We start from the raw sequence: 23,226 nt of genomic DNA, 5'->3' as shown, positions 1-23,226 counted from the left end.
TATCACATCACGTGATTAATCGGACTCGGAGAAACCGCTAAATGGAAGCTTATAAAGTACAGCGAGCGAGGCACAAATGTCAGTATTTTCAACAAAATGTCACATCTTTATTGAGACTTATTGCTTCTGATCTCCCTTAGAACAGTTTGCAATTGAGTGTCCATGGTACCGGATTTGCTTTCCTTTGCTCTGTTATTGGGTTAAACAAAACTCTTGCCACTTTTTCAACCAATAGAAAACAATCGTGACGTACTCACACGCGTTTTCCCGCGCTTGGCGCATGTTACATGTATATCAGATTTCGAGTTCTGATTGGTTCACTGCTTTGTTTACGAGTAGTTAGACTAATTACTTTGGTTTGGTTTTGCGACACTCAGTTGAAAAATGCTCCAACTGACAAAGTTACTACATTTAAATAATAACAAGAATGTCAGTGATCTAACTAGAATTAGCTGCAACGAGAGATCGTAATTGGCACTTGGCACGAGTACTATGGAAGCAGTTGCCATAGTGATAAATTTATAGGAAAGGATGCGCTCTACCCAATCTTACATCAAACACAATTAAAATACATTGCACAGGTATTTGCAAATACTGTACTTATCATATACTTGACAAAAAAATTTAGTTACATCGTTGTTATCTATATTAGTCCGCTTTAAGTATCAGTTAACTACCTCCATGACAATATTAAACCATTTCTACGACTATGAAAAACTTGGAAGTTGGAACAACTCAGATAGATTAGTACTTGTGGTTTTGCCTGTTGCAGTGCAACGAACTCAACCGGGGCCACCCAATACATTGATAAGCCAATCACAGGTCACGTTCACAACAAAGGAGTCTGGCTTTGGTAGTTTGTAAACCAATCAAAAACGAGAACATTTCTTTAAATGTCAAAGTGTCGATTTTTTCGGTGGCCCCGGTTGAGTTCGTTGCACTGTAATTTATATCGTTACTTTTTAAACAAACTCTTGAGAGGAGAATGCGTATTTTTTTCTATTTTCTCTTTTACTTTACTTTTCAAGTAATTGGTTATACACTCTCAAAAAGGCTTTGAATGCCGATGTTGCTTCAAACGTCTCTGCTTCCTCGGGACGCTGTTCTCCAGGTTACTTGTCAGTGAATATTAGACGAAGATGGGCCTAAGGCAGCTTGAAAGGGTTATAGGAAATCATATAACAATCTGCAAAAAGAAAGAGAACTATCACCATGACTGTTTAATGGCCGGGAGTGTCTGATCGGCTTGTCACCCAAAAAACATTTCATTTGCTGATAAGTCAGTTAGTTGTTCATTGAAAAAGTAGAAGGTATGCTCTAGTTCGCGTTTAAACCTCACCCAACTGTACGATTTTTTTCATTTTATTTAGCGAAACGTTGACTTTACACCTTCATCTTTAAGAGCAATGAAAAACTTTCCTAACAGTATACCAATTAGGACAGATTTCTGCTGCTCTTCCAAGTCTGGCGTGCGTTTCGTAACTGCTCACGAAGACAATTCGGGTCCGACAGCTATTTTACGTACTCAATGTTTATTAAGAGAATTCGAATTTTTATAGTTTTGAAAGCTAAACCGTTCTAAGTTTACAAGATAAAGAAATATATTGGACTAGTTTGCGGGAAAAGTGCCAGAAAATGTACAGAAAACGGATTTGAAAAATACTTCCGAGGCTTGAAGACTCTTCGAGTGTTGATAAACAGAGCGTTGGTCAAGGTTTGATCATAATCCCCAGCCCCAGAAAGGCTGGAACTCAAACCTTGAATGGCTGTGAACCACTTTATTCACCTTCGTTTCAAGGGTCATTCGATTGCACAATCCAAGATGCCGGTCGCACAAGGTTGCAATCTAGCGGCCATCTTGGATTGCACGCTTGCATTTTGGAAACTAGGTTGTTTAACATTCGGCGTGACTACTTACGTCATTATAGTTTAGATATTCTACGCCATCTTCATACGTCACTTTTACCACTTGTCCCATATCTGATTCGTCTTTGATTAAATCCACGACACATTGGGCCACAGCTTCCGGTCTGGAACGACAGATTATATACTGGTTAAGCGTGACGAGCCTGGCTCCAAACAATAAACCATACGCTTCATTGATATGGCAATAAAATCAATGAAAGCCTGCAGAGCAACACATTTGTGACTAAGGCAGATCTCTACAGCAGGGGATCACTCAGCACTTAAACATACACTGCAGAGTTAATTCTCTGATCCATTATTAATTTTGTGTCATTAGCGGCAAAACATAGGCACTAATTCTGCAGGTCTCTACATAATCGTGCTGTTTGTTTAGACATTACGCTTTTAAAACTCCACAATGTTTTATTTATTAAATTCAATGGCAAGTAAAGACACAAAGAGAGAATTGCTTAGGTAAATTACAACTTTACCCGCAAATAGCAAAGGCCAATTGAGGCAGGTAGAGCTTAATTAAAGTTATACATTTCATACCTCTCTACTCTTCTGGAAGCTTCAGCAAATATGTTGATTTACTGACATATTTATCGTGGAGATTTAAAAAACATACATCCGTTGTCAAGTGGGAAGTGCAACCCATAAAGCCTAATAATTTTCTTCGATTTTGTGCATATACTGAAACGGCAGAGTACAAAAAAGTATAAGGAAGCTAACCTCTGTTTAGGCGTGTTAGATGCCAGTTCATGTTGTTTTTGAGTCAGCTCCATTTTCTCCATGGCCTTGTAAATATCCGTGTCTGTACTTCCTGGACACACACAGTTCACTCTAATACCTTTCTTGTTGAAGGCTGTCTGTAGAAACCAAAGATGATTAGAACAGTGTCTTTTCGTTAATTACTAGATTTCAAACTGCTGCAACTGTTGACTAGTCCCTCATTTTACTCAAACTGTAATTAGTCTAAGGGGATGTGAGATCGGCTGTGCGCTGCCTAGTAGAATGTCTGATATTTCTTAGTTCAGACTAGTGAAACAGTCCACCAAAATACAGTTTTTCAGTCCCTGTCAGTTTCGGAAAATCCTTTTTTTTTTTTCTTTTTTTTTTTTTTACTTAAGATAAGTTCAGAAGTGAAAACGAGTTGGTATATTGTCTCGTACTGGATCAGTACTTAAGATTGTCCTTTTCTCAACATCCACGCCCATCCTTTGTTGGGGTTGTAGTTTGTGATTTCATCTTCATCCGTTCTATCTACTAAAGACACATAATAGAAAGGCTTATAAGTTGAAGCTACCTGGAGAAAAACAATAATCATGTTATGAGTACAGAGAATCCAGTGCAATGGCTAAAGAGAAGGTTTTTAGAGTAAGTAAAATGTACTTGCCGGGGCAACACTTCTTGTAAATCCTATCACTCCAAATTTTGACGCACAGTAAACAGGACAAAACGAGACCGGATGGATTCCTGTTGAGACAATGGAAAGAGAAAAGAGGTTAATTACACTATAAAACCACATAGGCAATGCAACATGCCTTAATCAACAATATAATACGCCGCAAAACTGTCTACCCCCCCCCCCCCCCCCTCCCCGATACATGCCAAACACAAAAGAGTAAAAAACACAACAGGATTTAACTAATCAGGCGCGGTCTTGGAAAACCATCTACTTTGTTGCAACAAGAGAGGATGAAGGTACCTTCATCCTCTCTTGGTTGCAATTAATTTGAATTCATCTGCGATGGGCTAGAACCAAACAAACCATGGAAAACTCTGTGACAAATTATGGTACTGGAGAATGCAATGCAAACGGCATGCACTGAAATCTCTTCAATCCGTCGGCGACGTTGCTAAGAAAAAAAAAAGAATTTGTCAACTCGATTTTGCCAGTATTATACAAGATGGTAGCGAACTGTCCTTTTAGATGTTTTATATCATTGTTTTGGATAATTTTATATGTTATGCTTCGATCTTTGGCGATGAGTTCAAGAAGGACTCGGTCATGTTGAATAATTGATTTATCCTTTTATACTCAACAGCAAGCCATTTAGCTGAAGGAAGAAGGGTAGAAAGTAAAATTTGGTATCCTTGTTGTTGGGAACGATACAACCAGTATTTTATTTGTGGTGAATATTATTTGCAATGGAATTAAAAATATTTAAATTTTTAATGGCTAATCTTTGTACTTATGATTTTAGTTTAGTATTGATCAAACGTTGTTTTCTCCTGGTATAAATTTGGTACGAGCAGTTGCTCTGTTTTTGGACTGTTTCTCGGGAAACTAATCGTTCAGTCAAGCATTCTTTATATTGGTTTTCGCAGATAACAACTGAATTGTTTACATTAAATAACGCCTTATTTTGTTACTTTTGGCCTTTACTTAACCTGGAAATGGCTATTCTCCTTATTTTTATCGAATTTACACCAGCCGATATTTTTACTTATATGAACAATAATATTCAGAAAGCTTTTTTTATTTGAAGATTCTGTCAATGTAAATACTTGTTGCTCTATGACCACGTACTGTATTTTAATTAGGGAACAGGTACGTGGTAATTTTTGTAGAGTAATAAGCAGGTATGAAATAATTTCAGTCATGAACGGTAAACATGTTTCGGATGAAACTTCATCTATCTTCAGTACAAAACCCGCTAGTGATCATAGTGTGAAATAAATACAAGAAGTGCACAATATAGCTAATTACGACGCGCCAATAAATATAGAACAAACAACCAATAACAACGGGACAAGAGAAATAAAACTATAATTACGGCGTGACGATAACAAAGGAATGTATCCCAGTATGTATCGTCACGCCGTAATTAATAATAATAAAAATAATTAATATTTGTATGGCGCAAATTAGCACGTGTATATGATCAAATGCGCTTAACAAATTGTATATGTAAAAAATAAAAAATAAAAAATAAAAATAAAAATAAAAATAATTAATTAAAAATAGTTATTTACAATTCTTACAGTCCTTACATCGTATTGTAAGCAACTCTAAATAAAAATGTCTTCAATTTGGACTTAAAACGTGTGAGATTATCCTCGTCCCTTATTGCGCTCGGCAATTTATTCCACAGTGATGGTGCAGCAGCAGTAAAAGCCCTGTCACCGAGTGTCTTCTTCGTTTTCGTGGATGGTGGTACTAATAAAAGTTCAGAATTTGAGCGAAGACCATACGTGGAAAAATTCCTAACATTAACGAGATTACAAATGTAATCAGGTGCTTGGCCATGTATGGCTTTAAAAGTAATTATTAAAATCTTAAAATCAATTCTAAATTTGACTGGTAGCCAATGTAAAGAAAATAACACGGGAGTAACATGGCTAAAGCGCGGAGTTGAACAAATCAGCCTGGCAGCTGCATTTTGCACGCGTTGCAGCTTATTAATATGAGTGGTCGGTAAACCATAGAGGAGATTGTTACAGTAATCAATGCGTCCCATTATGAAGGCATGCACTAGCACCTTGGTAGACTCCATCGTAAGAAACTTCCTGATGCGTCTTATATTATGCAAATGGTAGAAAGCAGCTTTACATGTGTTAGCTACAGGTTGGTTGATTGCATTGCCACCATGTTGGTGCCAAAACAAAAGAAAATTTGCTCGCATCGGTTTGCATAAAATGGAGAGGAGAAAAATCTCATCGTTCCTAACCACCAAGATGGCCGCCGTGATGCAACATGCGATAAGTTTCAGACTTTAAAATCCGACGACGTTATAAAATTGCTGTGTGCCATTCCAGTGGATAGTCACCGGCAATTCCTCACTTTTTTTACAAATTAGCGAAAAAACAAGCTCGAGAGAAAAATCCATGAAAATGCAGGCAGCTGAGTTGCTGGTACTATCGAGAATTTGAGTGACAATTGTCCGGTGATTTGGTATGCACTAATCTAAAATATATTCAGCTTACCTCCAGTGGAAGAGAGATTAATAATTGCCCCATTCTTCATGAGCTCGATTCCGAGAAAAGTACTTCGAATAACTGAGTTCTAAAGGAAACAATAAATATCTCTTGTATTTCAGAAAGCAATAAAAAAAAAATCAATTATATATTAAAATTCTAACTTGGCTCTGAGACATAAGGGAATACTTATACGGAGGTTCATTAATGTGTAATTAATTCTTCTGTTTTATTCCCATTTGCCTCCGAGCCAATAGATACATCGAAGTTGGTCTATTGTAAATATTCTAAAAATTTGAGAGAATAGGTTATTGAACAAGATCAGCCATTTTATTGAACAATCTTCCACCAATAAATTCCGCGCGCTTTTATGGAAGAAACAGGTCACGTGGTACAAAATCGGAGGGCGGTACGGCAGGCGATAATTGTCGTCCGATTCGATTTGCGTTGTCCGATGTTTTCGACAAGGAAAAACAACGGAAATAACTTCACCTTTTCAGGTCTTTACGATTTTAATCTAAACACAGTATAAAAAATCTTGTCACCCAGTAGCCTTGGCATAGGCTTATTTTACCGCATTGATGTCGTGACCACCCCGTGCCATTTTGTTGTTTCCAAGCACGCTCGTCTTAGAAATTTATCCGTGGGTTAATAAATACAAAAAAAAATCTTCCCGGTCTGCTGGGATATAGGACGAAAATACCCTCGCCTCTCCTTCTTTATAATGTCACAGCTGCCCTCGAACCTCCCCTCTCGGGAAACTGTTCATTTGTCGGACAATCTTTCAGCCTCGGGAATTATCTGTTCCGCCGAATATACCAGCCACCTGAAGGTATTCGACAAACGCCAGTTACACTTACCAGGTTAACGTTAAGTGTTTTTTCCCAGTCTCTCTCGTCCATTATTGCTGCATTATTGACCACTATGTCCAGTTGGCCGTGTTCTTTCACTGTAGCTCTAAATTCCGCTAAAACAAGTATTTTGTCGATTATTATTACAGGTACGAAATATAAAGTATCTATCAAATAACAATTATAGCTCTAAATTGAGTTGCTCAGCCCGTCCGTGAGGGTCCGTGAGACTGTCAGTCAGCCAGACGGTCATGGACGGCGGCCCAGACGGCCACAAAGTCTAACAACCAATCACACATCTATCCAATTGCCCATGTAACCTGTCAGACGTCCTCAGACTAGACAGCATGATTGTAAATAGCCCTTTTCATGGTTAACTCTGCTCATTTGAATTACAATAAAATCTAGCATGTATGTGAGGCAATTTCGGGCTATTTTGTAGTTTAAGCCCGAAATTGCCTCGCATCCACGTTGGATGACATTGTAATGCAAATGAGAAAAATAAACCGAGAAAAGGGCTATTACGAATCACTACGCGATGACCAGTCGATCAGTAAGTAAATAGATGAGTAATCAGAGGGTCACTTAGCAAGTGGTTTGTCTAAGGCCATCCCCAAAAGACCATCATCAGGACGCCAACCACTTACTTAACCGATTATTTAGTTATTCAACTAGTCACCCAAACAGTGACTTAGTCAGTTAGGCTGGCTGTCAGTCAGTTGACCAGCCTGTTAATCATCCAGCTAGACAGATGCGTCAACCAGCTGGCAGCCAGTCATTCTGTCCGTCATGCAGTCTGTTAGTTAGTCAGTCAGCCATTAATTCTGTCCGTCATGCAGTCAGTAAGTCAGTCAGTCAGCCAGCCATTCTGTCTGTCATGCAGTCAGTCATTCCGTCAGCTAGTCATTCTGTCCATCTGCAGTCAGTCAGTCAGTCAGTCAGTCATTCTGTCCGTCATGCAGTCAGTCAGTGAGCCATTCTGTCCGTCGTGGAGACAGTCAGTTAGTTAGTCAGCTGGTCAGCCATTCTGCCTTTCATGCAGTCAGTCATTCTGTTAGCCAGTCATTCTGTCCATCTGTAGTCAGTCAGTAAGTCAGTCAATCAGTCATTTTGTCCGTCATGCAGTCAGTCAGGTCAGTCAGTCAGTCATCAGCCAGTCATTCTGCCCGTCATGCAGTCAGTCATTCCGTCAGTCAGTCATTCTGTCGGTCACGCAGTCAGTCAGTGAGTCAACCAGTCAGTGAGTCATCCAGTTAGTGAGTCAGTCATTCTGTCCGTCATGCATTCAGTCAGGTCAGTTACTTAGTCAGTCAGTCAGCCCGTTGGCCTCATATAATCGGTCCGGCAGTCCTCAATCAATCAGCAAATGCTGAGGGCAAATTTCTATTGATCATATTCCGGAATAGGAATAAATAATTTCAAGATTTGTCGTTTTGAATGACTTTGGAAGTCGTACCCGCGAACTTTTGCTGGCACAGGATACTCAAAAACTATTTTGAGTCTGGGTAATTCCATGAAGGATATTTCGGAACCATATAGTATGTATTCTAATTCCGGAAGAGGGGCAATCCGGAATTCACTCTAAATATATGCTACACAGCAAGTCTAAAATGTAAAAGCTCTCGAATTAACCATAAGACAACATAAGCTTGTGTGAAAATAACTTTATAGATTAATAACCTTTTACCTTCTAATTGGTCATGTGATGTGACGTCACAGCAAACAAACTTGGCCTGTCCAGCGCCGTATTTACTGTTCAGTTCTTTCTGTGTCTCTTCCCCAGTTGTTTTGTTTATGTCAAGGAAATGAACCTTGAATCACCAAATAAATGTAAGTCTTTAGTTCACCAATTGTTCATAATCACGATTAAGTTAAACCTAGGATTAGCCTAACAACTTTCTTTCTTTCAGGCGGGGTTATTGTGAACTTTGTTTCTCAATTACTAATCTATAAAGACTTTCCAAAAGATATTAAATTTTAATTTTTGACTTGGACTTTTCTTTAACTTTCCCTTAAAATTTTGTTGAAAATATTTCACCAAGCGCGGTAAAAACTTCAGTTAAGTTTTAATTGTAAAATTATGTATGTAATGGTCTTAATCGGCTTTACAACAACCGAGAGCTGACTGATTAAAATCCAAGATATTATACTTCATGATTACTGTATGTGCAAGTTTTAGAAATAGTTTAGTCAATCATAAAGTACACACTTCTCATGGGCGCCTTCACGTTGCTTTTTTGAAAAGCTTTTATAATGTTGTTGCATCTGATATAAAACACTGTCAAAAGGCCACTCCTTTTTGGATTGAGCCTAACCTGGTTGTGAAAAAAGTGTGATATGTCTAAATATGGTCCACCCGTCCTCGTATTTATTAAGCACGTATACTCTGAATGTCTTCAAAAGGTCGAATGTGTCAACAATACCCTGCCTATCTTTAAAAGAAAAAACGATTAAAACAAATTACTTCGACAAAAGTTTGCTTTTTTTTTGTCTAGACTGCGATGTCAAGATGGTATCTTATGTTCTATTATTGACGACGCCCAATACAATCAGTCCCCATTGTGTATTTTAATACAATGAACAAAAGAGACCACCTTTCAAGGGCGCTTTAAGTTTCATACGCACGCAGGTCAATTTGGTGTTAATTAAAAATGTGATGGAACAAAACTTGGCGCAGAGGAATATATTATAGTTATGCTGCTTTTTCGTGTTTATACACTAAATAGCGATTTTACCTCGAAGTATGGCTTCCTTCACACAAAACCCTTTACTTTGCTTTTGGTATAGCCATTATTTTTGCGCAAATAATAAAATTATTAAAACTCAATGAATAGTAGTAACTTTACGACAAAGAATTCTTTTGTAACTAAAGTCACCTTAACTGCTTTCGCGACTCCATCTTTTCTCAAGTATATTTTGCGAGATTGTAAGTAGCGAAGCAGAATGGAAATGCATGGGTTTCATTCAAACTTAGGTACCTCAAACAGTAAAATATTCATAATTTATAATTATAGTGTAAACTCAACGAATAACGCTAAACTGATGAAATAAGTGACTGCACGCAAGATGTATACATAGACTGTATTAATTCAGCAGGTAAATCTTGTACTTGAAAACTACAGTGTAGACAATTCCTTTACTTCCTTGCTTCAAAGGTGCTTTGTTTTCAGCTTAAGCAAGCAAAATGCAAAGCTTGTTGGTTGCTTTGTAAATCGTTGTCATTTCAGTACAAAACTTAGATGCTAAATAAACAAACCTTAGTTAGGAATTTTACGACAGCATTTTCGATCCTGGCTCCACGACAATTAGATTTCTAATTAGTATTTTGAAGAGAAGGAATTAAACCAGATGAAAAAGCTTTACAGAGCAAGACCAGATCGTATCGATAAAGTAAAAGACTGTGACCTATTTTAAGCAAATCAGTTAGATTATATTGGCTTTCACATTTGAAACGGTTTACTAACCTTTGCACCTCCTTGCAAAAGTTTTTCGCAGACAGCCTTCCCTATACCAGAAGCTCCTCCAGTCACCAAGGCTACACCACCTTCGATTTTCATGGCACAATCGTTTTTATCGTGTAGAGCACAAGTAACAGCGCTTTAAATTCACTTAAGCCACGTTAAATTGTATGCAATTTTATAATCACCGACGGCCTCCAAATTGAGACGAAGCTAATCTGCATATGTTTGGTTTGAACGGGCAAATTGTCAAAACCTGTGAAAACAGATCGACATCCAGTCAATCACAATAGCTTACACAGAAAACAATAATTAAGTTAGATTATCGAAGTCATACATTTGAGATTGTTAGGCGTAAAAAGTCACTCAAAGTTGCACCGTTTACCGATAATTTGCATAATCATTTAGAATCACTTTTATATACAAACAAAATTTGAAATAGACCTTTATGTTCCATTCTAAACATACGAACCAAAGCAAATCTTTACAACGTGGTAAAATTTTGAAGTCAACATGTTAAATACCAGAAGCGGTTTCAGGACTTCAAGTTTTGTAGATGATATGAACTGCTTTAGCATCAGTTTTAATATTTCTGCAATATTTTAACGTATCACGTAAAATATGATTACTGAACAACTGGCGTTGAAGAAAATCGATGCACGGTCTTTGGATAGCCTCGCTATCATGCAACTTCAGGAAATGAAATTTGGACTTGCGGTACCCAAAAGGAACCACCATCGAGGCATAAACTTTTAACCATTGAGGTTGTTGTTGTGGCTTTGTTTTGTTTTGTTCGTTTATTTGCCTGTTTGTTTTTAGTGTGGACACAATTTTCCATCTTTTCTCAAGAAAGAAATCGAGACAGAATCAAGTTGTATTAATCTAACGACTAGAGCGCACACATTTACCGCAAGCAGGCATCCTGCTCCACATCAAACTCGAGAATGAGAGTCCAAGAGGCCTCTCCGGTCCTTTTATCTGATGAGGATTTTAGTTCGCGAGCTTCTAGGAGAATGCTGGGTAGTGCAACGTAAAGCCGTTACAATACAACTATTAACTATAACTCGATATAAAAAAAGTTTTGGTTTAACGAACCCTCGATATAATTAATTAAGAGCCAACAATTCCCTATCCCCGGCTCTTGGCATTGTGGCTAACAATTATCCCACTATTCACTTTTCGAAAAGCAGTCGGTGAAAAACATCAACATCCTTTGCATTCTTTCAGCGAAAATACGCCAAATACGAGATTTATAAAGTTTCTCCTCGGTGTTTCAACCTCTCACCTTTATCAAACTAGGCTTTACCGGCGAGAGGGTATCCCTTTCAATTGCATAAAACATAACATCAAGTACTCCTTTCTTGTACTTCAAAATAAGCCAAAGTCCTCATTACTTTTCTCAGCCAGGTGTTTCTGTACTTTTGGGTGATTTTTTTTATACCGGCTTTCCAATACAGGGTTTAATTGTTACCATTTTGGTTCGCAGCGTATTTGGGGACCCTATAAAATACTGAAATTATTTTTATTTTTCGCTTTCCTTGACCTGAGGGTTTAAAAGCGGAACTTACCCATACAGCTTCCTAAATTAACTACCAGCCCCTCTCCCCCCTCCCCCCATAACCTCATCTTTGACTGGAGAGTATACAGGAATGCTTGTTGTTTTGTCCATGAACATCGTTTGTTCCGAGAAGTGAAGCGCACTCAAAGAGCGAAGCTTAAAGAAAACCGTAAACAGTCGAAGGTATGCTCAAGGATATATATACCATAAGTATAGAAATACCTTGGCCGCTGGGATGTTAAGACTACAATATACTTTGCTGGGTATTATCTATCTCGGGCCACGAGTCACTCAAGCTCACACAGATTCATAAACACACTGACAAGCCTCCACCACATTACAAATACTCCGCGTAAGACTAGGTCAGGCATTACAATCGACTCCTAACAGGGGTAGACACAAAGCAGGTCCGCTTCATTATTTACCATATCCCAACGTCGGCATAGAATAAGGAATGGAATAAGAGTTTTACTAATAAGACAATACGAAGAGAAATATTTTTGGTGGAAGTGTGGGGTTCGGTTCTCCAAACCCTGACCAGGAGCACCAGTTTTCAGACTCTCATGACCGAAAAATGGTTAAAATCTATGAGTGAATAAGTGGCAAAGGCCCGCGAACGAAAAATGCTGCTGGTATACCCAGGAGCCGTGAATGGTCTAATCAATCAGAAATACCCCTATTTTAGACCAAAACGGCTCAACTGAGTCCTTACTCTTTTTGGCACCGTACATACCTGTATATAGTACAGACAGGGTACTTCGCCAATGTTTTCATAGAATAATAAGATTTTAAAATTTAGTATTCAAAGCTAACAAAAATTGACTTCTGTTAAGAAACATTTGTCACCAAAATTACTTATCGGGCCCGGTAAGTTACCGGCTTTCGTAAGTTTCCGATAAGTGTCTTTAGTGATAAAAGTTTCTTAACAGAAGTCTTATAATTCTATGAAAACTTTGGCGAAGTACCGTGTCTGTAATCACTGTGTAATCGGCGAAAAAACATTTCAAAATATACTTATCGGGCCCGATAAGTTACCGGGTCTTTCGAGAAACGGGCCCCAGACCCGAGCGAGCAGCGGCAATCGGACGTAGATTCTGTAACTAATAAGAGAGCGCAGCGCTTTAGGAAGATGATGACAATGTTGAGGCGCCCGCGAAGCTCCGCCCCTATCGAGGACCAAACCCTGAGCCTTTTATATATCGCTTTTGACAGAAAAGGTAATCCTTTCATATTACTTCCAAAGTAAATGGCACCAGTAAAAACACTGCATTTCTTTGCGTTGAGTTTGTTCTAGGTATTTTGAAAGGCCTTTCTAAATACCTCAGTGACAGTTATCAAGATCCTTTTCAGTATACTTGGACCCTTTTATACACCTCCAGCCTGAAAAAAGTACCCCTTTCGGGGGGAGTCTTCCAGTCAGTACATTATAGAGAGTACCTCTTCCCCCCGAGTTGAGGCCCCGCTTATAGTTAAATAGATCTTTTGCCATACCAGACCCTTCTAATGTACAGTTTCCTCTTCTTCTGATACTGGTTAGTTTACTTATTCATTCATTCATTCATTCATTCATTCATTCATTCATTCATTCATTCATTCATTCACTCACTCACTCACTCACTCACTCACTCACTCACTCACTCACTCACTCACTCACTCGTTCGTTCGTTCGTTCGTTCGTTCGTCCGGTACAGGCCAAGTTTGGTCTGCTTGATTTTCGTCGTGACGCCTCCAAGCTGCCGGAATGTGCGCAAAACTAAGAAAATCAGCTGAAGAAAAGGAGCTGAAGGGAAAAAGTGCAATTAAGAACACGAGAATGCTCGTAGGTTTTCGCCGCGTGTGAAGCGAGTGTTCAGGTTTAGATCAATTCTTGGTTTTCACGTGACGTTACCAAATTCTAAAATTCAAAACTGGGAGGCCTACAAAATTTTTGCCTTCATTCAAGGAAAGATTACCGAAAAATATGTCTGTTCACAATTTCTTAGCTCGATGTTGTGCTTCCTTTTGAAAATAGAACAGTTTCAATTTCCGAGTTTCCATCATGCGTGACATCAGGAGGACGGCCGTGACAGAGCTTTTCCGTATCTTAAAAATGACTCTTCGGGTGATTTTCAGCATTCTAAACAATTTAAGTTTGAGGAGAAATATTAATCTAAACATTAGAGAATTCACAAGAGCAAACAAACCTCTTTTCTGGCAAAAGTGAACTCCAGATGTTTTTTCCTATTTCCGGCCGCCATGTTTGTGCCCCTCAGAGGGACACAAACATGGCGTCTCCATACTAAGCTCTATAAATTTATGTGGAACATTTTGTCAAATAACTCGAGTACGGAATACCGCACAGACCTGACACTTGGACAGATGCGTTAATTATTTATCCTCTATATCATGTCAATTTCTTGACTTCATTCATGGAATGGTTTCGATTTTTTTTTTCAGTTGCGTGACAGTGAAAACCGAGAATTTATGTTGTGCAACATTACCGCTATGCGCCATCGTGACATTTCTTGCATCAGTGTTACACGTCATGCGTGGTCGGCATTGTGAGGCTAGCCTGTACTTCCTTTGCAGCGCAGTCGGAGTCTTTCTTTCTTTCTTCTTTCCGCTCAAACGACTGCTACGAGATATCTGTACATAGGCTACTACGTAGGAGGTTAATTCATGCCCTTCCTATTACCATCCAGAAACTGCAGAATTACAGGGCCTGACGATTTGATGGTATATAAAACCATCTTTGAAACTCCTTGCCTTGGACAAGAAATGTTTTTATTTCGAAATTGACCCTTGAGAGTCAGATTTCCCTTGGTTTTGTGCTGTTTTGTGAGTTTCTGTTTTCACAACATCGCGAGGAGGGGATACTTCCCAAGCTAAAGGGTTAGCTTTGGAGTCTAGTCAAAAATAGGGTTGCAAACCTGGCAACTGAACATAATAGGTAAGAGTTGCAGAGTCCCATCTGCCCACCCCCACCCAAAATTCAAAGAATACCACTCCCTCATAAATTAAAAGGTACGAGAACTTGGTTTTGTTAGCGTGACTATTTATTTCCTGTCGTAGTTTTCGGCTCAGCTCTCGAAACTGCATGGTTAGACTCAGTTTTGCACCCTAAGCGGTAACAATCAACACCCTTAGGAGGTACGAGGATCGTCCGTGTCATTTTTTATTCCCCTCCGGCTTCCAGTGCTAAGGGAACAGCTCGAACGAAGGTTGTTTCAGCTGTATAAGGGGAAAAGGGTTGAAATTAGATTTTAAAAAAGCACAGCACTCAAGCTACTGCGTGTAGTCTGATATTGCGCAAGGTTTAAGTATAAAAAGCCACAAAAATAACATAGGAACGTGTCCCTAGTTTCGAGCTTTTATTTCATCACACCTATCCTTGTGAGCAAAGGTCACATACGTAGTTATAACATTTTGCAACCCAGGCAGAGAGGCTAGCTCACGTACGACCGGTTTGCAGTCGTTTTCTTGTTTGAACCATGGCTAGCTCTCGTTCAATTTACTCCTAATCCTTTTTCACAAGACGTTTCAGCTTAGTTTGTTTTGGCTTATTGTACGAGACCATGATTCAATACTGACCCAATACTGGTGAATAAACGGTGAATGGATCTATGTCTCCTGTGTCTAAACACAATTAATCCGGTTGATCTTATTATCATGCACACCGCCTGAATATGACAAAGATATTAGTAACGCATACAGCTAGATACATTGTAGAGCTTCAAAATAAAGTCACTGAAAAAAATTGTAATAAAGAAATAGTACATTGAATCATAAAACATAGGTCTTCGCGCAGCTGCATAATCAATTGAAAGGCTCTATTGTTTTGATAGTCAGGGCGTATCAAATTTGATTGTTTCCAATTTCCGTCAAATGTCTGGAAATGCTCTCGTGTTGTTTTTCAAATGCGTCATAACGTAGGAAGAAGAAGCTTTTCTGTGGCAATAAATTGAATACCGAGCTGCTGCAATTTTAAATCACTGCAGTGATTGGAAAGGAGCTTAAGTTAACACAGAAAGCTATGATGCTGATCTTCCTTGTTACCTTGCTGATCTGTTGCGTTTGTCAGGGCTCTGATGTGGCAGGTAAGCGATCCAGGAATGAAATAACGTAGATGTTGTACTGCTAGCGGCACTATTTAGACCTATTTACGGCACAGACGGTAGCTGCCTTGATGCCTCCCGATAGATTTTAGCCAAAAGTAAAATTCCCGTATTGTAAAACTAGCAAAAAAATCTATAAAAATATCTCGAATTTGGCAGCTAAGTTTTATTGAAGAACCTTCTCTCGCAAGACTTTTTTCGCAAGATTAAAACAGTCGAAGCTAGTCGAAGAGATCTCTGGTAATATGGTAGTCGCAAGATGAATTTTACTGAAGCATGCCTATTCTCAAGTGTTCTAATTTCTTGTGATTGTACCTACCCTGCAACAATACTCACTCCCGCACGCTGCGAAGGAAGAAAAGACAACAAAGAAGGCGAGCCATGATAAGCTTGTGCGACCACAAGAAGCCATAGGAGAATTCGAAAGAACTGCGTAAACACAACATTCCATACAAACTCTTAGAAGCACGAGGGATTTTTGTTTGAAAAAGTACAGTATTCTGAGGTTCATACTGCAACGCTGGGCAAATATTCTCATTTAGGGGCGGGTCCGTGTTTGCTTTTCCGAGTCGCGACGAACACGCGCGGCGCGCGGTCTTCAAAGAGCCTCACGCAAGAACATCCACACTTTCGGCACTTCGATCGCCTGCCGATTCCACGCTTTTGTTACAGTACCTCGTGAATCCATATCCTTCTTTTGATTTCTTGGGAAAAAATTGTTTTGTTGTTTACCTATGGGTAGCCTGAGTATTAGGCTTTTCGGGGGGGGGGGGGGGGTTTCATTCGACAATGTTTTTTTTTAAAAAAAAAAAACCTCTGCAGACACAAATGCGGGAGAAAGGCGCAGCTTGACTCATTGCATAAAAAACTACATCGTTTAAAGATCTAGAAATACATATTAGTTAGTTAGCCGGCTACGTAGAATGTTGTTCGAGTGGCAGGATATTCTGCAATTTTATTATAAGCCAAAGCGGTTTTTCATTCGACAGTGTTTATTTCTTTCACTACTCACTGCGGAACAAAGCCGCAGCTTGACTCCTTGTATAAAAAATCTACATCGTTTATATACAATCTATAAAAATAATTAATATTTAAGCACTCTCACTTTTGAAGACCTTTTTTGGTAAGCTTTCATTGTAATGCTGTATCTCTTCCTTTTCTCTTCCATCTCGTCCAAACACGTGTTTATAGCTGTTAGCGACTTCGGCGACCTCCTAAAAAAGCGATTTGAAACCTGACACTTCCGGTTCAATTTTCCCCACCCCACCCTGGCAAGGTCAAATTCCCCACCCCCGGGAAGGCCTTACCCGTCAAATTCCCCACTCCCGGGCACAGAAAATAGTCAAATGCCTGGGGTGTGCCCGGGGGGGGGGGGGGGGGATTTTGAAGTTTCAATTTGGTCGGCGCATTAGTCTGTAGCCAGTTTGTTTTGTGGAAGTTAAAATCAACCATGTTTTCTATTGTATTTCTTTTCGCAGATCCAGCCCCAGCTAACGTTACTGAATATAGTATTTTATCGGCTGCAGAAGCTAGAAAAGGTGGAGATAAGTTCAGGCTAGGTAAGTACACAAATAGTGGGAAGTCCGTACGGGAGCCGTATACATGTATTATAATGATCCGGCACCACTCATTGGTTTGTCGCTGTGGAATTGCAGATTTTATTGTATTCTATTACAACCTGTCAATGAATTGTTAACCTGTCCCGAATTTCGAACATGGCACTTAAAATAACTCTTTAAACCTTTAATACTTTTATTGATTCAAGGAGAATTTAGTTATTACTACAAGATGTCAGCAAGGATCCTTCCTCCTCACCTCCCTCCCTCCCTCCCTCCTACTCCCTACCCCCCCCCCCCCCTCTTTTTCCACCCGTCTCTTTCTCCTCCATATCCCGATCCAGGTACGCTTTCCGTTTAGCCAAAATCTTCGGTTTAAAATTCCGAAAAATTTCCGTGCCAAATAGGAAGGTATTTTGACGGGGAAATTGAAACTTTGTTTCTAGAATAAGAGAGGTACTGTTTTACTTTGTTTGAATAGTGACTTGCTGCTGTTTTGTCGTAAATTTGTCAACGCATTTGATAAAATCAATCCGAGTCTGTAGTACATTCAGGGGAAAAAGTAGCATTTCTTCAGAGGTAGGGCACTTGTTCCGAAAAATTTGGTCGAATCGCCAACAGTTCCTTGCAATCGGGTTTGAATAACGTTGAGCTTTGTTGGCAATTCCATGAAAAAGAAATAAGAAATAGAAGGGGTTATTTATTAAACAAAGTACCTTGATCTCTCTATTTTCAGTATCATCGTCGAGACAAGGTCAGCCGCCAAACACGTGGGAATGCGAAAGAGTGACTGGTGTCCCATCAAGAGTTCGAAGCGCATATCGCTTGAGCTCATTTTACCGGAAGTACCTGCATGCATACGGTATCCCCATAATCAGTTCCGGTCGCGTGCGGGACGACGCTCTTCGTAGAGCTTGCTATGTAGTTGTGTTCCTGTTCGCAGATCGTCAGGACATTCGCACGTGGTTTTATCGACGGCGTGGAAGAGCTGGCGTGATCGCCCAAAGTGAAGGCGTAACAAGTATTCCTGAACACTCCTGGCTTGGAAGCTGGTGGAACCAACGCGCTAGGGGTCTGGGAGCGACACTTACACATCCTATTTCCACAGGTAGGTAAACTACAGCATGTGTTCAAAGTTTTCGTCTAGATATGCCCTTAGTCTTGTAATACTTTCATCTCGGTACCTAGTAGAGTCTCTGTGGCTGGCTGTTTAATGAACGAGGCTGTTTTCGAGATTCTAGTCAAAAGTGCTGACGTTTCGACCGTTGTCAGAGCGAATCTATCTCCATCTCGCATAAACGCTACCCCAGTGAAATTGTTTTACAATATTTTTTTTAATCGGTGGAATTTTCGAGTGAGACTTTTCACCAGGAGAGCAGTTTACTAGAAACTGGAGGTAATCTTGCGTCTCCAAAAGTCTTGAGACAGTTGAAAATACAAAAAACATGTTCCGTTCATACTCGCAGAACATGTATTATATCGGTAGGCGATAGCATCGCGTGGAGTGATGACATCTAGATGTAAAAAAACAGGTGAAGGTAAAACAGGATGATCCAGGAATTTGCGCCTTACCATAATAATGAAGTGTGTCAGTGATATATGAAAAACCATAACTCGTGCTAAATTGTCGTACGACAGGGATTGATAAAAGAGAATGAATTATTTTGGACTAAGGGCAGTAACTGTATAAGGTATACTGGCATGTTTTCACCTAAAGGCACTCCTTACTCTTAAGGAAAACCAACAATGAAAATTAAGTTAGACTTCAATCAACTACTCTCCAGGCGGAGAAGAAAATATATTATGCTACAGAAGTGGAGATCGTTATCCCAGAGAAGATATCTTCCTACACGAGTTTGTACATGGACTGCACAATTTGGGCATCGCTTCAAACGGTGCAATACCAAGCTTCGATGCCAGGCTGAAGCAGCGATACAACTATCTTAAAAGAACTGGCTACCGATGGAGGAACACGTATGCCATGTCCACCGACAGGGAGTATCTCGCTGAAGGAGCTCAGAGTTACTTCGACTGCAATGATGAGCAGAGTCCTCCCAATGGAATCCACAACCATATCAATACTAGAACAGAGTTGAAGTCGTATGACCCCGTTCTTTATGGATTTTTGAAAGAAATATTTCCTTGTCAAAACAAATACCTGAAACGATGCGATGAGAGGGCAGGTGAGAGTCTCTTGATGTTGTTTTTGTTCTTTGTTTGTTTCGTCTAAAAACCAATTGGGGCAATTAATTGGTAATAGTTGCCTTGACAAAAAAATTGTCATTGTTCAATAACATTCCGCAGCGTCGCAATTTAGAACTTTAGAGTATCAAACAGAGCCTTTGGATAATGAAAGTTTATTTAAAAGTCATACAAGTCATCCAAAGTCATTTAGAAAGGCTCAACGCCAGGAGAAGTTAGCACTAAGATACAATTAATGCATGTGCGGTTATCAAGGAGTGCTTTTGATTACATGCTTGGTTTTGATTATTAAGAAATACAAAACGTAAAAAATTGTTCTGGTTTTTTTTTTCTTTCTTTTGTTCGTTCGTTTTTGCGATTTTTTTTGTCCTGAGAGGCGTTAGAGTTTTTACTGTCTTTTTTTTCTTTTTCTTTTTATTATTTTTTTGGGTGGGAGGGGGGTGGGCAAGCTGTGTTTCAAAAGCTTTTCCCTTGTTATAGATACGATTGGTTCGTTTAGCTCAAAAACAGCTTACCACATTAAAACAATAGTCATAATGCAATAAAAGCAATAATTACTTCGACATGAAATTACTAATAAGATCTTTTTGTGTTTATCTCCCTCGACAGGTGTAAAGCCTTATCACTTCAAAATGAATTGTGATAGCAGTAAGTATGTCTTTCATTCAGTTTTTATTAAAGCTATCAGCGCCTTCTTTTTGGCGTGAGCTAAAACCGTCGGAAGAATGCGAGAAAATTGATTCTGCAAACGTAACTTTAGTTGTCGTGCTGTTAGTAATAGAGACGTTAAGCTTTGACTACGAGAACAAGATTGAGTACAAATAGGACATTTCAAATCTACAATAAAGGACAAAAGGGTTGGGACAAATTCGCATTTGCGATGTTTCCCTACGCACGCGACAGAAAAGCAGTACGTGCGAGCGAGAAGTATCCGTTTTCCGCCCCCACCCCCCTCCCCTTAAAATGTCGAGCCCGGATAATGGAAATGAGTTGTGGATTTCAACATTGTCTTGTGGTGTGGTGGCTTAACTGGTCGGTGGCACTAAATGCATTTGGTAGTTAATAGGAGGACTTTTGTCCTTGATTGTAGTTCAAGTGCTTAGATAATCACTTTTTACGCTAATCTTGTTTCTTGGCTTTCCTTAGCAACAGGAAAGAACGAGAGTCTGTTTGGGGACGTGGCTAGTCTGAAATTTGAATTGGGGGGAAGTCGCACCCATACTCAACCTCCTCCAAAAGTTCCTTTCACCTTCTCGTGAATATATATTTTTTTTTTTCAGGGAATTTTCATTTTAAATATTATATTTGTTTCCATCAGGTGGCCGAGGAACGTGGATGGATTTCAGAACCAAGCGACCCGTAGGAACAAAGCCAACCCGGCCACCAAACACCCCGCCTCCCCCAAACACCCCTCCCCCTTCTAATACCCCTCCACCACCCAATACCCCACCACTTCCTAATACTCCGCCTACCCCAAACACCCCTCCACCCCCCAACACTCCTGCGCCGCCCAAACCTCAAACCCCTCGTCCACCAGGTGAGTCAATTTGATTATTGCCAATTTTGCCTCAAAAAAGCAGTAACTTTATGATTATTTTGCAAATAATTCGTTTCATATTTTCTCTTTTTTTCTCTTTTAAAATTTTATGAAAGTGTTCTTATATCAAAAAAATGAGTACTAAAGTATTGAATCCCAATTTAAATAAACTTCTTTGTTCTGGTATAAGTTTGCAGAGATAACAATCGTTATTGTGCTTCGTGGGCGAGCAGAGGCGAATGCCGTAGAAACCCGCGTTACATGTTACAGAACTGCAAGAAAAGTTGCAATCAATGTAAGTGGATGATTTTTGTAGTCCTAAGGAGAATCCGTTCACCTATTACCGTGTGGCACTAAAGTTTGGGGAGTTCTTATATTTGCGGTTTTTTCCGCGATCCGCAAATAAAAATTACCGCAAAAATTACTCCACTCCAAATATTCTATGCACAAAATTCGCTACACAAAACTAATGAAAGTAGTGTCTGCTTAATTAAAAAACGTCTCTTTCGTTCAGAAACAAAAAGATTAAATTACGGACAAAACTTTCACAAATACAATGAAATAAAATGAAATTGCTGTTGGCATTCGGTAGTTGATACCGATATCTGTATTTCGATTGCACATACTAAAAAAGAAACGAAAATGTCATCAATCCATTTGAACGCGACTTTCTGAAAATCGCAAAAATTAATTCCCAGCAAGAAAAACCACTCTGTCCTAATCGCAAAAATTAGTTCCCTCAAAACACGAAAAAACCGTCAATCCACAAAAATTTCGTGCCATGTGGTAGTATAAGTATCAACATTAGTACAGTATTGGTATCAGTACAACTATAGCAGTATTCAGAGTTCCGGGTATATAATACATGTAACCAGCGTCAAGCGCGGGAAAACCCCGACGATCAAGACGCGATTGGATTGGTTGACAAAAAGGCGCGAACTTTGTCAATCAATCATAGAACGCAATAAGGCAAATTCAAAGCAAACACGAAATTACTTTCGACACTCAAATGAAAACCTCTTTGTTTTCTCGAACTGCATATTTGTTGTTATGAGGACACAGTAATTATGCTGGTCACTGTTGAAGATTAAAAGATTAATAAGCTCTCAGTACTGCTTCACATTCAAATTGATCGTATGCCGACCTCAACTGAACTCTTATACAATTAAAGGAGTTATTAAACCTTAACTTACACCTCAAAAAAATTGGAATTACAATTGTTATCATGTCCTTTGGCTAACGTTGAAAATCTTTGTTATAACAATAGGCACTGGTGTGGTCTGCAAGGATTCTCGCTTGAAATGTAGTTTGTGGGCAAGACGCGGGGAATGCTACAGAAACCCGCAATACATGATGCTTTACTGCAAGAAAAGCTGTAGAAAGTGTTAAGAAACAAGATGACCACTTCAATTTTATTGATCTACGCTCTTTAGATATTAAGGCCCTCAATGGAAACAGACCCTATTATCTTTTTGTTGTACATCAAAGGAAATTGGATAGATTAACATTCAGAATGGTCAACTTTTTCATTCCATATTTTCTTGTAAAATGTATGCATCGTTAATACAAAGTTAAACTTGTATCTGATGTATAGAAATAGCGTATATCAACACAATATATTTTCTTTAGAACTGTTGTACAAAAAATTGAACTAGATCTAGAGTGCAATATTATACTGGTGACCGTTCAATAAAACGATTTCTTGTGAAAGCTTGTTGTTGATTGTATGACATGCTATTTTTTCAAATCTTTACTTTACAAACAATTGCACCACCCCCCCTCCCTTCACCCCATTCACCCCATCTCCGTGTGTTTTAAGTGTGAAGAAGCTTGAAGAAGTTTCTGTTTGTCAAATCTCTTAGCTCATGGAGGGGATTATGGGTCGAGAGGGTCGCAACGTCTCTTAGAACTATTTACATGGAGGGAAAGTTTTCCTTTCCATGAAGATATCATCCGCATTCTTTAGGCCATGTAGGCAAGACATCTTTGAGCAAGCACTAACACAATAACCCTCAAAGCAGCACAACGAAATCTTTTTTTATTATTACTATGGCTAAAGACTACTTTATCTTGTTTGCAGTATTCGGTATACGTAGAGCGTACACAAGGTCCTGTTTGCCTGTTTGGCCAGAAAATACAAAAAC

At 39.2% G+C, this 23,226-nt stretch overlaps 2 protein-coding genes and 1 long non-coding RNA gene across 3 annotated transcripts; 2 read left to right on the top strand and 1 right to left on the bottom strand.

Moving 5' to 3' along the window:
• Positions 1 to 79: 79 nt before the first annotated feature.
• On the bottom strand, positions 80 to 10,644 carry LOC146476048 (15-hydroxyprostaglandin dehydrogenase [NAD(+)]-like). Its single transcript, XM_085114999.1, has 8 exons — positions 10,142 to 10,644; positions 8,365 to 8,488; positions 6,687 to 6,793; positions 5,836 to 5,914; positions 3,298 to 3,381; positions 2,638 to 2,770; positions 1,919 to 2,030; positions 80 to 1,186 (listed from the first exon to the last, which is right to left on the bottom strand). The coding sequence occupies exons 1-8, from the start codon at positions 10,232 to 10,234 to the stop codon at positions 1,175 to 1,177; spliced, it is 744 nt and encodes a 247-aa protein (XP_084971125.1). The 5' UTR covers positions 10,235 to 10,644; the 3' UTR covers positions 80 to 1,174.
• Positions 6,931 to 8,358, top strand: LOC146476049 (uncharacterized). Its single transcript, XR_014865721.1, has 3 exons — positions 6,931 to 7,030; positions 7,194 to 7,551; positions 7,988 to 8,358. It is a non-coding gene; the product is annotated as an uncharacterized LOC146476049 (long non-coding RNA).
• A 4,944-nt stretch (positions 10,645 to 15,588) lies between the features above and the next one.
• On the top strand, positions 15,589 to 22,792 carry LOC146476047 (uncharacterized). Its single transcript, XM_085114997.1, has 8 exons — positions 15,589 to 15,769; positions 17,266 to 17,346; positions 18,080 to 18,451; positions 19,128 to 19,526; positions 20,155 to 20,193; positions 20,864 to 21,082; positions 21,273 to 21,377; positions 22,350 to 22,792. The coding sequence occupies exons 1-8, from the start codon at positions 15,706 to 15,708 to the stop codon at positions 22,469 to 22,471; spliced, it is 1,401 nt and encodes a 466-aa protein (XP_084971123.1). The 5' UTR covers positions 15,589 to 15,705; the 3' UTR covers positions 22,472 to 22,792.
• The last annotated feature ends 434 nt before the right edge of the window (positions 22,793 to 23,226 follow it).

The sequence above is a fragment of the Pavona decussata genome, unplaced genomic scaffold, assembly GCF_977016875.1.
Source record: "Pavona decussata unplaced genomic scaffold, jaPavDecu1.1 SCAFFOLD_81, whole genome shotgun sequence".
Taxonomy (NCBI): domain Eukaryota; kingdom Metazoa; phylum Cnidaria; class Anthozoa; order Scleractinia; family Agariciidae; genus Pavona; species Pavona decussata.
The sequence above is the reverse complement of the archived record's forward strand: the minus strand, read 5'-3'. Positions and strand labels throughout refer to the sequence as shown.